This window comes from Mesoplodon mirus, assembly GCF_964341445.2.
Source record: "Mesoplodon mirus genome assembly, chromosome: 6".
Lineage (NCBI taxonomy): Eukaryota > Metazoa > Chordata > Mammalia > Artiodactyla > Ziphiidae > Mesoplodon > Mesoplodon mirus.
The window spans coordinates 145783593-145796665 of record NC_138982.1 but is presented as its reverse complement, the minus strand read 5'-3'; the positions used below and the strand labels follow the sequence as shown (position 1 = coordinate 145796665).

Here is a 13073-nt window from a genome sequence, read left to right as displayed (position 1 = left end):
CTCAAAAGGAAAACCACGTCCCTTCTTTCTGGGATCTTCGCTCCTCAAGAAAGTCTTCTCTGTTTTGGCAGTTATCGGGTGTCTTCAAACAGATTTTCAAAATATTTTATACAGATTTTCTTGTTGTTCAAAACCATAATGGTTTTATAATTTGCTTTAAAAAAAACACATAATGTGTGAGCATCTTTTACTGTTTTCAACTACTCTTTCTTTTTACACATTTAATAGTGGCATAGCCTTTCATTATATGAATCAACCATAGTTTAATTCCTTCTTGTAACACATTTAGATACTGTATTTCATCAATTCTAATTGGGGTGTCTTGCATCCATAACCTGTCATAGTTTAACGTGTGTGTTAAATAAAACAATGTTTTATAATTGCTGATGTCTTAAGAGTCGATGATGGATAATGGGTCCAAGCTCTGCCTACCTGAAGTTACACCACAGCCAATAATCTGGGGTGGGGGGGGCGTCTGGTTCCCATTGTCCACGTGTCCTGGAAGGGGCCAGTTCCTGGAGATTCCCCTCTCCAGGAAGCACAGCTCGAGCTGGCCACTGTGCCCGGGGATCCCCTGGTAGAGGCACCACAGTCCAGGGTGAAAGGGACCAAATCCTTGGACCTGGCTGAGATGGAGGTCGGCTCTGACCAGAACTTTCAACAGACAGACTTCGTCAGCCTGTGACATGGCAGCTCCATTCTGGGGGGGGCGGCCCATTCCCCTCTCCTAATTGGTGCCTCTAGCCCAGGAAATGAATTCTGAAGAGTCAAAATTGGTTTGTGAAATTAAGGCCCGTGAAAACTTGGCTCTATGGCCTTTCAGTGTTAACAGGAAATGAGCTGAACCCAGGAGGCTAGGTCGCTGTCTCCCCCAGATGCTCAGCTTCCACTGGCTGGGCTCAGAAGGCCCCAAAGGGGGCTGGACAAGGGGAGACAAAGGAGCCGCAGAGTCAGCCTGGCTAAGCGCTCAGTGAGAAGTGGACGGAGTGAGAGACCTTCCACCTCCCTGACCCCCTCCTAGAAAAGCCCCGTTTAGGCCTCCGTCCACTGGGAGCTCTGGGTGGAAGCAGCTGCAGCTTGTGCGGCCTCGCTGAATGAACACGTGCCGGGTGTCCTTAGTGGACGGAGCTGCCCGGTGGGTCAGCCTGTTAGGCCTTCTTCCTTCACCCCCACTTCCTCAGGACCTGACACTTGGCTCCTCTGTGAAGGTGAACCGAGACTTTCCTAGCCCTGGGGTCGTCCCCGCCGGGGCCACTGGAGGTAGTTCACCTGGCTGGCTTTATTTTCCTTGTTTCCCTGTGAGACGCACTCATCACAGAGGAAGCCAGTGGATACATCCGGTCTCAGCTGGCGGAGCAGCGGTAGGTGAGGGGCCAGTTCGGGGGACGGGCGGGCCATTCTCAGGCGCCAAGATAATGTGCCAGGCCTGCCCCCGACTCCGCACCTGTAGGGCTGATGGCCTGGCTCTCCGTGCACCCTTGGGGTCCCAGCGCGCCCCACCCACACAGCTCCCCCCTTCCCCCACGACCCTAGCTGCCCTGTGTTCCCGCGGCTCCCAGCGCGCCCCCCGAAGTACGGACGCCGGACCGCGCGAGCCCCGCCGGCTGACGCATTTGGAACCGCCAAGAACCTCGGCCGGCCGGGCACGCGCCCCACGCCCGGGAGCGCGCCTCGTGCACGCGCGCCCCCACCGCGTGACCCGCGCCGGCCAACCTGCGCGCGGGGATTCGGGGGCAAAGCGCGGCCCCGCGAGCAGCTGCGGCGGGAGAGCGGCGGGCCGAGAGCGTGAGTCGCCCACTCGGCGCTGCCTGCTGCCCCGCCGCCCGCCGCCCGCCGCGCGCAGCCATGTCCGAGGAGAAGCCCAAGGTAAGGGCCGGCGGGCGCGGGCCGGGCCCCGGACTCGGCCCCCCCGCCCGCGTCGCCCCCGTGCCCCGGGCCCCGCCGCCCTCCGCCGCCGGCCTCCGGGGCCCAGGCCCAGCGGCGCCGCCAGGCCTTCCCGCCTTCCTCCCTCCTCCCCTCTCCACCCTTCGCCCCCCCTCACCGCATCGCCCGGCTCCGCTGGTCTCCCCTCCCCCGCACGTCCCGCCCTCCGCCCAGGCCCCGCCCCACGGGGCCGCCCCGCCCTCGAGCTCCCCCTGCCCGGGCCCCGCCCCCCGGCTCCCTCCGCCCAGACTCCTCCTCCGCGGTCCGAGCTCCACCCCTCCAGTGGGCCGAGTCCCGAAGAGCGGCCGCCTCTAGCCCGGGCCCTCCTGCCTGCGACCCACTCCCTCTGCTGACATCGCCCCCCCCGCGTCCCCAGTCCCTCTCTGGGACCGCCTCTCCCCAGGACCTCTTCCCTCGCCGGGACCCACCCCCACTACGCCTCTTACGCGGGGACCCACGGTCCGGGCTGGCCTGGGCCCTATTGTCCCGCGTGCGTGGGGCCCCCTCTTCAGTCCTCACTGCGGAGCGCCGAGAGGGCGCAGGCTGGGCAGGGGCTCTGAGAGGCCGGACCTGTCTGGACGCACTGCCGCCCCCAGGGTGTGCGCCCACCTCCCGTCGCTGTCACCCGGTGTGCGCCACGCCCTGCGCACCGGGCTCTCTGGTGCGCGCTCCGCACTCTGGTGCCCTGGACGGCAGTCCTCGCGAAGGCCCGCGGTTGTGCTAACTAGTTTTAAAAACAGGTTTCTGGAGCTCTTCATCTGCACTCTTGGGGTCTGCCTTTTTGAAGTGGACCATCTGCTGCGCATTGAGTGCTTTGCGTGCAGGCTCCCGCTGACCCCGCTGATGCTGGAGGTTGAGCTGAAGTTGGGGCCCCTGGTCACGGAGCCCCCCCCCCCCGGTCGGGATCACACGGTGGGGCTCCGGTGGACGCTGCCCTCTCCTGTGAGAAAAAGTCACCCTCCAGGAGGGTCCTCCCTCCAGGTGTAGTTGGAACTGCCTTTGCTTTTCACGCTTGGGGAGGCCAAATGTAAATGCCCTTTTATGATTTCTAGGTGGCCTCCTCTTACTGTAGTTTATAGGCAACGAAATACACACAGTACCATCCCTTCGGTGTGTTTAAACTTAACTCTCCCACGTGGTCAACGTCCAAGGCCCAATTCAGTAGAATGAACTTGTTTTAACTACTTCCAAGGCAGCTGGATGGTTGTGCCTCATGCCCCACCAGTGCTCACTGTGCCTGCCGGGCACTGCTCCCTACCTGGAGCCACTCTTTCCTCTGGGCCTGGAGAGGACAGGGTAGGAGGTACACTCCCAGGCCATCTTGGCAGAAAGAAAACCTTGTGGATCAGTTGGGAAAGACAGTTTGCCTCCCCTCAAGAGCCCAGGCAGGGGACTGATAGTGTGAAGTGTGGTTCTGGTTTTTAGGCTCCCCTCCCCTCCCCTCCCCTCCCCTCCCCTCCTCTAAGTTCCTTTGTTTATTAGGGATTCACCGGGGGCCTGGGACAGGCCATTCGTTCTTGGTGTCTTTCTCTGCCTGGTCTGCCCTCTTTCTGTTTGTTTTGTGTTCTAGCCCTTGCAGTCTCTTTGTTTTGAACACACCCATATTGTTTCATTAAAAAAGCAAATGCATTCTCTATCCTCGTTGAAAAGAATGAAGTTGGACCTTTTTGAACGCGGTATGCAAAAATTAAGTCAAGATGGTTGGAGGACTTAAACGTAAGACCTAAAACAATAAAACTTTTAGGAGAAAACATAGGACAGAAGCTCCGTGACGTTGGACTTGGTGATGATTTCTCGGATATGACACCAAAGACACAGGTAACATGAAAAGAATAAACTAGACTCATGAAAGTTAAAAGTTTGTACATCAGAAGACACCGTGAACAGAGTAAACAGGCAACCCACAGAAGGGGAGAAGATACTTTCAAATCACTATCAACCAGAAAAAGAACCGCAGAAGGCTGCAGATGAGAAAATAACTTATTTGGGGTGTTAAGAATTGCAGTTTGGGAGACACAGATTTGGGTAAAACCGAAAGAGCTTTCCGAGGAAGAGAAAGAATCAGGGGCTTTATAATAAAGGTGAAAGCCACGAGGCTGAGTTCTGACTCAAGGAAGGAAATATTTGTCCTTAAGGGATGGCTGTCACGAGTTGTTTTAGGGTCTGGGTCCCACAGGTATCTTGGGTTTCTGGCAGGTGTCCTGGATGCCTTCATCAGGACAGGACGTGGTCACAGGGTCAGATTCCGCCTGGGCTGAGATGAGCGTAAGGACCGTCCTCAGTGGCCTCCTGGCTCTGTTTGAGAGGCTCTCTGAGCAACACTGACTCCATTTTGATTTTCCTTCCACATCGTATATCTAATAAAGGATCAGTATCCAGAATATATAGAGAACTCCTAAAGCTCAACAACAAGAAATAAGCAACCTGATTCAGAAATGAGCAAAAAAACTTGAATAGACATTTCTCCGAAGAAGACGTACAAATGGCCGAGAAGCCCATGCAAAGATGCTCAACACCACTGATTATCAGGGAAATGCACATCAGAACTACAGTGAGATACCACCTCACCCATTAGGATTGCTGCTTTCAAAAAACGAGAGAAAACAAGAAGTGTTGGCGAGGAGAAGTTGGAACTGGTGGTGGGAGTGTAGAATGGTGCAGCTGCTGTGGAAGAGAGTCTGGGAATTCCTCAAAAGTTACAAGTAGAATTACCATGTGATCGAGCAGCTCTGCTTCTGGATATAGACCCAAAGTGATTGAAAGCAGGGCCTCAAAGAGAGATTTGTGCGCCCGTGTTCATAGCAGCATTACTGACGATAGGTAAAATCGTGGAAGAACGGAAGTGTGGATGAATGGATAAGCAAAACTTGGTCTATGCATATTATTCAGGCCTGAAAAGGAAGGAAATCCTTTTAGGATTTCCTAAACACATGCTACAACAGGGATGAACCTTGAAGACGTTATTATGCTGAGTGACGTAAGCCAGTCACAAAAGGACAAATACTGTGTGATTCCACTTACAGAAGGTCCCTGGGGGAGTCAGATTCGTAGGGGCAGGAGAACAGTGGGGGCCAGGGGCTGGAGGGGGAGGAGCTAGTGTTCAGTGGGGACAGAGTTTCGGGTTTACAGGATGAAAAGAGTTGTGGAGGTGGATGGCGGCAATGGTTGTATTTTATACTGAACGGTACGCTTGCAAATGGTGAAGGTGGTAAATTTTATGTGCATTTTAACACGATGAATAAATGGAAAAGAAACCTTATCTGTAAATGCAAGGTGGTACCCCGGATTGGATCCTGGAACAGAAAAGGGTATTAGTGGAAAACCTGGTGAAATACAAAAGAGCTTGCATTTCCGTTGTCAGCGGTGTGCCAGTGTTGGTTTCTCGGGTGTGATGGGCACTGCAGTACGTGAGATGTTAACGGGCGGGGCTGGTGTAGGAGTGCACTGTGCCTCGGTATTGCAACTTCTCTGGAAATGTAAGATTATTCCAAAATAAAACCTTTATTTGAAAAAATGGAAAAGCATCTGCATCCTCAGTCTCTGGGGAGTGGTCCTGGGGCCCCAGCTCCATCAGAGGAGGCTCCTGGCCGGAGTCTCGCCTCCTGGGGCCACTTCTCGGGCCAGCCCGAGCTCACCTACTGTGGCCTCCAGGGGCCAGAGTGCTGAGTGGCCTCCTTTCGTCTCCCCCTCCGTGAGGCAGGGAGGCGGCGGGGAAACGGCGGGGAGTGGGTCCCGGGGGAGGAAGGGGAAGCAGCAGGGAAGGAGCAGAGAGCCTGCGGCGGCCGGACCTGCCGGAGCCTCAGGAGGAGGACGAGAGCGTGTGGCTGGACAGCATACAAACCCGCTTTGGTCTCCATCCCAACTCGTCTGCAGATTGACTCAGGGGTCAGCTTCATCATTTTGTTAAAAAATAAACAACTCCTGTCTTCCCCAACGGTCCTCTCAGGCTGAGCCTCTGCTCTGAACACGAGCTTCTTGCATCAACTTCCAGTAGTTTCCAGGGGCCAGAGACCCCCACTACGGGATCATGTCAGGATAGAGTATGGCGGTGACCCTGTCCAGGTGGGACTGGTGGCACAGAACGGACTTGAGGGTGGCCCTCCCTGGGTGGCGAGCAGGGAAGCTGTGGGCCATCTGGACCCCAAGCCACTCGCACCCCGCTTTCCCAGCCGGAAACGTCTGTCGTTTGGTCTCATTCATCCACGTGCGTAAGTATAACTCACCTGTGCATACGTGCGGCTCCTAGTCTCATGAGAACGATCTTAGAACAAAGATGGATCTTCTCTCCATTGTTTTCTGGATCTATTGAGCAGATTTTCCCCCTTGAATTGACAGTCTGTGGAAACACTAGACTGGCAGGGCATTTCCTGACTCAGCAGGTAGAAGTTAAAAATAAGTTTTGTGTAGAAATCAAACAATCACTCGAGTGACTGAATTGCTGGGGAATTTTAAGAAGTAGCTTGGTTTTAATGACTTCAAAAAAGACCAGCAGCCACGCAAACACTTGCCTTTAAAGTGGTGTTTGCGGGGCGACGGGCTGGAGGCCGAGATTCATGTCTCTTTGCAGGAGGGAGTGAAGACGGAGAACGACCACATCAACCTGAAGGTGGCCGGGCAGGACGGCTCCGTCGTCCAGTTCAAGATCAAGAGGCACACGCCGCTCAGCAAGCTGATGAAGGCCTACTGCGAGCGCCAGGTGTGGGGAGGGGTCCCGGAGTGTGTGTGCGTGTGCCTGTGTGTGTGCGCGTGCCTGTGTGTGCGCGCGTGCCTGTGTGTGCACACCTCCCCCGGAGGTGCTCCCCTCCACCTGTCCCCTCCAGGCTGGCCGGTCACTCCCTCTTCAGCCACCCGGTTGTCCCCGGTCAGGGGTGGATGTCTGGTGATGTCTTCGTGGTGCTGCTGGAATCGGAGTGGTGGCTTCGCCTGGGATTCCATCCTTCCACCTTTGCGTCTGTGGGGCAACTGCCCTCGACACAGTTCAGTTTCCAGACGATGCTTGATTCTTGCCCTTTGTTTACTACATTTCAAAATAAGGAGCCGATGCTCGTATGCTCTCCCACGGTGACCAGAGAGACTGACCGCGTGGAGTGTGGAGTGTGTGTTACGTGTGAGCGTGACTGTGCCCTCGGTCCCCTCGGTCCCCTGTGCTCTCTGATGCTCCTCCCCAGTCTCTCCCCCTGAGCCTGTCCTTTCAGGTGAGGCAGCTTTTCTCAGGATACTTCGGAAATACTGGACCTTTGTTAGTTTCCGTTCTTGGCTTTGATAAATCCTTGCCTTGCGCTTTTTGTTGTTATTATTAAAAACACCCTAGGGGGCTTCCCTGGTGGCTCAGTGGTTGAGAGTCCGCCTGCCGATGCAGAAGACACGGGCTCGTGCCCCGGTCCGGGAAGGTCCCACATGCCGCAGAGCGGCTGGGCGCTGAGCCTGCGCGTCCGGAGCCTGTGCTCCGCAACGGGAGAGGCCACAACAGTGAGAGGCCCGCGTACCGCAAAAAAAAGAAACAAAACACCCTAGGGCTTCCCTGGTGGCGCAGTGGTTGAGAGTCCGCCTGCCGATGCAGGGGACACGGGTTCGTGCCCTGGTCTGGGAAGATCCCACATGCCGTGGAACGGCTGGGCCCGTGGGCCATGGCCGCCAAGCCTGTGCGTCTGGAGCCTGTGCTCCGGAACGGGAGAGGCCACAACAGTGAGAGGCCCGCGTACCGCAAAAACCCCACTTTTCAGAGCTTGCTCCTCAGAGGAGATCACTTTCAACTCCAACTTTTTTTTTCACTTTTCTTTGGTAAATATGCTTGCACTTCTATTTCTTCACGTTTTTTGATTTTGGAGATTTTTTTCGCCTGTGAAAGGTGGGACTTCAGCTCTGGCCCGCTGTCCGCACATCCACCGCCCGCGCTGGCACATGGCTCCTTCCCTGGGCTCCAGACCATCGCTCTGGAATCTCCTGCTTCTGTCCTGACTGGGGCAGCGCCAGCCCTGAGCCACACAGTGGCCTGTGAAGATTTCTGGCTCTTGTCTGAGTCCTGTTTCTCCTGGTCTGGTGGTGGTTGTGTGTGTCATTTTCTGGGGGCCCATTGTTAATTTATGCCCTGAATTGCCCGCCGTGCTGCACCGTCCCTCGTGTTCCTGGGTCTTTTGCTTTCCCACCGTCCCTCCCAGGGCCCCGCCCTCCCTGCCCCACCTGGACTGCTGCTCAGCCATCATCCCAGAGCCGCCTCCTGTGTATTTTCTGGATTAGTCTTCTTCCCCTGTTTTGATGGAGCATATCTTCCAGTATCTTGCTCAGAAAGGGTATGAAAAATACTGCACGTCGGAAAGTGATTTGCTTTATAAACTTTCACGCTTGAATGTTTGCACATAGGTTGCAGTTCATTTTCTTTTCTTGGAGCGATTGCATCATTTTCGTCTAGTTTCCAACGCTGGTGTGGAAAGTTCAATGGCATTCTGATTCTCTCTCCTCTGTTTGCGGCTTGCTTTATCTCTGATAGCTTTTGGGACTTTGTTCTCGTGCTTTAAGGCAGTGTTACCCTTTACTCTTCTGGGCACATTCTGGGCCTTTTCGGTCTAGAAACTCATTTTAGTTCAGGAACTAGACCTTCTGTTAGTTCTTTGGTAATTTGTGTCCCTCTTCACTGGAATGCCCATCTGGCTTGCAGTTACCTGCTCCAGGTGTGTTCATTTGGATCATTTCCTCCCATTGTGCATTGGGTTTTGTTGCTATTGGTCTCTGTTCTGGGAGGTTTTATCAACTTCATGTTCCCACTTTTTATGGACAGTCTTGTTTCTGTCATGATTTCTGATTTTTAAAATTCTTGTTCTGGGCCTCCCTGGTGGCGCAGTGGTTGAGAGTCCGCCTGCTGATGCAGGGGATGCTGGTTCGTGCCCCGGTCCGGGAAGATCCCACATGCCGCGGAGCAGCTGGGCCTGTGAGCCATGGCCGCTGAGCCTGCGCGTCCGGAGCCTGTGCTCCGCAGCGGGAGAGGCCACGACAGTGAGGGGCCCGCGTACTGCAAAAAAAAAAAAAAAAAAAAGTTCTTTTTCTTTCCTGTTTTCTGAGGCTCCTTTTTCCCCAGGGGAACTTTCTGTTGTTTTCTATCTCCCTAAAAGCTTCGGGTGTGTGTATGCATCTGTGTGCGCGTGTGTGCACATGTGTGTGTGCACATGTGTGTGCGTGCACGTGTGTGTGCACGTGTGCGTATGTGTGCGTGTGCACGCGGCTGTGTCTCTGCACATCTTTGAGTGCGTGTGTGTGCGCGCGCGTCCCGGCGTCCTCTGATCCTTCCTCCCCCTGTGCCCTCCTCACCCCTTTTTCTTTCTTCTTTGCTTTGACTCCTCACACATTGGTCTTTCCTTAACTGTCCTCTCTCCCTGGGTGACGGCTCGTGTTTAAGCACGAAGCACTAAAAAGCTGGTGGAAAGCTGCATACCTGGTGTGTGGGCGGGGCCCGCATGTTGTCCCAGGGCGGCCTGCCCGGGTGGGTGTTCTGTGGGGGTCCCAGTGTTGCAATCCGTGAGTCTTTAAGTCTCCCCGGAGTGGCCCCCAGGCTCCCGCCTGTGCCCTGGGAGCGTGGCGGCCGGGAGGAGCAGCTCGGCAGGGCTCCGGGTGTACTGGGCGTCACTCGCCTGCCTCCGCCGGCCACCTGTCACTGCCCTGTTTGTACCTGTGTCCCCAGCCCAGGGCTCTGAGTCCACCTCTCCAGAACGGGGACCTTCTGCCCGTGGGAGGGACAGTGCCCGACCTTGGGGTTGGGGGCCCTGCTTTGGGAGTCGGATATGGACTTTCCTGCAGTCGTCCCAGATCAGCTGCATCGCTGCCTCGTACACCTGTGTGCCCGGCCCCTGCCCCTCTCGGGGCTCTTGTGGTCCGCCCTGCGGTCCCCCAGCGCACCGCATCCGGACCTTGGGGTCTAGGGTCCACAGCCCTGTAGCTTCCAGCCCGGAGGTGACGCCCTTTGCTGGCCTGGCCCCTCTCCTGTTTTCTTTGTTTCTTTATGTCACATCAGTAGGTTTCAGGAGGGAGCAGAGATGGGTGTTTTAATCCTGTCTGTCCTGATGAACTGGCTGTGCCCCCGACCACGTCCAGCTGTTCCCTCAGGAGGCAGAAGGGCCTCTTCCCAGCTTCAGGCTGGCGGCTCATCACATGCCTCAGGGTCGCCTGACCTATTTCTGAGAATTGTTTAAAGGGGAGGAAGTGATGGTGCCAACGTGTCGAAATTCTGCTCAGCGCCTGGAGGGAAGCGAGAGAGATGGATGAGGGCGGAGCCCCAGGAGCTAGAAGGTGCTAGAACAGCAATGTCTGAAAGGTGGTTCTGGGTGCATCACATGAACTAGGTTGCAGCCCCACTGGTGAGGCTTCGTAGTCAACTGCATCGTAAATCTGTATATTCAGAAATCTGGTGTTTCCACATAAATGTGTGATTCTTTTTTTTTTTTTTTTTTTTTTTTTTTTTTTTTTGCAGTACATGGGCCTCTCACTGCTGTGGCCTCTCCCATTGCGGAGCACAGGCTCTGGACGCACAGGCTCAGCGGCCATGGCTCACGGGCCCAGCCGCTCTGCGGCATGTGGGATCTTCCCGGACCGGGGCACGAACCCGTGTCCCCTGCATCGGCAGGCGGACTCCCAACCACTGTGCCGCCAGGGAAGCCCCAAATGTGTGATTCTTTTTGAATTAATGTGTTAGCTGAAAATGTTTAATGATGATTGCTTTTTCTTTTCAGGGCTTGTCAATGAGACAGATTCGATTCAGGTTTGATGGACAACCAATTAATGAAACAGACACCCCAGCACAGGTAGGAAAGCCAACCCTGTCTATACTTGAGGGCTTCTTCCGATCTGCATTTCATAACTGCCATTTGGAATACTTGCATTTGAGAGTCACCGATTGCTTCTCACATAGAAAGAATATCTTACATTTTCTCTCTTTCTTTTTTTTCGGCCGCACCAAGTGGCTTGCGGGATCCTAGTTCCCCAGACCTGGGCCCTCGGCAGCGGAAATGCAGAGTCCTAGCCACTGGACCACCAGGGAATACCCACCTTACCTTTTATATTCTTTATTTATCGAAAAAAAATTTTTTTTTGGCTGTGCTCTGTGGCATGTGGGGTCTCAGTTCCCTGAGCAGGGATCGAACCTGTGCCCCCTGCAGTGGAAGCGTGGAGTCCTAACCACTGGACCTCCAGGGAAGTCCCTACATTTTCTTAATGGCTTTAATTATTAGATCATTTGACTTTGTAATTTTGAGGTTCAGTTTTCGAATGAGGAAGCTGTCCTTTGTCAGCCTCTTCTGTGTTGGGAGAAGGACCAGGAGGGCTGGGTGCCCGGCAGAGGTGGTCCAGAGACAGGGACGAGGCCTGGGCCTGCCCATGCCCGCCGCCGTCTGCAGGCTCCGGGCGAGCCAGGCACATGCGGTCACCACCCACTTGTAGCCTGGATACTGGGTCTGCAACGTTAGCCAGTTTGTACTTTTCAGTAAAACTTTATAGAGACTTGTTTATAGTCCTTGTTTGTAACAGGACTTAGTGTTTCTATCAGGTCAAGTCCCCAATGTTGACCGTTCCTTTGTTAGGGGAAGCTTGGGGAATAAGCGGGCTTGTTGGAAATCCACAGCTCAGCCTCTGTCCCCGGGTGCCCACCGAGGGCAGGCTCGGGGCTCAGGCGCCTCAGAGTGGTGTCCCTGGCGTGGGCGGGGGCAGCTCCAAGACCCTGGTGCTCAGCGGGGTGGGACCCCTTCCTGTGACGTGAGGATACTCACTGCCCCCTCTGTGCCTGCAGCTGGAGATGGAGGACGAAGACACCATTGACGTGTTCCAGCAGCAGACGGGGGGGTCCGGAAAGGCCAGCTGCCTCTTGGGTGCAGCCTCTAGAGCCACCGTCCCCTCGTGTCACTGCACTTGTGTTCGCTATTGAACAGTGAAGGTGTGACCGTGCCCACACCAGGGAGGCTCAGACACCGAGGACATTCCCCAGAAGGACTCTGCTCTCTGATGCACTTCAGTGCGGCCGCGGGGACGTCCACGGCTTCCCCCAGCCCATCACCCCAGTACCTCTGTTTGGGTAAAATGCATGGCGAGGGGTTTTGGTTTTGGTTTTACTTTCATTTTTGTTTTTTCTCCCTCCTATGACATTTCCCCCAAACTTGTGGCCCGAGTGCCCACTTTCCGTCCAGGTGGGGCTCTTACCCCAGGTATTGGCCCCTACCCATTCCAGTCATGTAGAGAACTCACGTCACTGCTCTGGGGGTGTTTCTGTGGGGCGAGTTTTGGGGACACAGTCGAGATGGGAGACAAACTTTCACTTATTGTTTCTTGCTGGCACAGTTTTTTTTTAATGCTAAATATTACAAGTGTAAGCTTTGTCAGAATATAGTAAAGTTGAAGGGAAAATACTGGAATGTTTCTTAAGAAGTTCTTCAATAACGTGGTCCCGGATGGGGCCTGGGGCCTAGGAGCCAGGACGCATCGCCGCCCATGGCCGGTGATGCTGTTCAGGGGCAGTGAAAGTTGGCTTTTCCCCTTTCCTTAACAGAGAAAAAAGTAATTCCCACACGTCTCACCTGGTAATACTGCCGGGGCCTCAGATTTCTTCCAGTATTTGCTTCTGATGAATAATGATAGTCTGTATATAAAAAAGGAAGATGGAGTATTGCTGATTTTGCAATTCACGTTTTTGTGTAAAAGAGCTGCTTCCCAGTGTGGTGACGAGGGAGACGGCTCCGGGCTCTCCCCGTGGACTGTGTTCTGCCCCCCGCGTTGCTGTGGAGTTTACGTGTTACACGTGATTTCAGTTCTGTGAAGCACTGGGGTCTGTCCTGATGATCCGATAGCTGTCCTGTTGCCCTCGTGTGTGGACCCACTGCCGCCGGATGGCCCGGCACTGCCCGTGCGGATCACCTGGGCAGCGCGACCGCCGTCATCTCGTCTGGCTGGCGTCTCGCTGAAGGTGTCTGCTTTTCCTTTGTGTTTCGCTCTTCGGGCGCGGGTGGCGCGTCTGCCGGCTCTGTTGTGTTTACTCCCGTTTGTACATTATCTGTTGTTCTTTACTACTGTCAACAGTAAACATAGTTTGCTATTCGGTCTCTCGGCTTGTATTCAGTACTGCGTTTGGAGCTTGGGCATTGGGTCCCGTTCAGTATTTGCAGCGACCCTCCAGCGAG

General features: G+C 54.8%; 1 protein-coding gene across 1 annotated transcript; it reads left to right on the top strand.

The window, feature by feature from the left end:
• Window positions 1-1724: 1724 nt before the first annotated feature.
• Window positions 1725-12995, top strand: SUMO3 (small ubiquitin like modifier 3). Its single transcript, XM_082625540.1, has 4 exons — window positions 1725-1866; window positions 6491-6619; window positions 10641-10712; window positions 11693-12995. The coding sequence occupies exons 1-4, from the start codon at window positions 1846-1848 to the stop codon at window positions 11825-11827; spliced, it is 357 nt and encodes a 118-aa protein (XP_082481666.1). The 5' UTR covers window positions 1725-1845; the 3' UTR covers window positions 11828-12995.
• Window positions 12996-13073: the final 78 nt, after the last annotated feature.

Bases quoted from the DNA above. Each gene is read 5' to 3' on its own strand.
- SUMO3 (XM_082625540.1), top strand. From the start codon at position 1,846: ATGTCCGAGGAGAAGCCCAAG. The intron at 1,867-6,490 runs GTAAGGGCCGGC...GTCTCTTTGCAG, and splicing joins TGTCCGAGGAGAAGCCCAAG to GAGGGAGTGAAGACGGAGAA. The intron at 6,620-10,640 runs GTGTGGGGAGGG...TTTTCTTTTCAG, and splicing joins AGGCCTACTGCGAGCGCCAG to GGCTTGTCAATGAGACAGAT.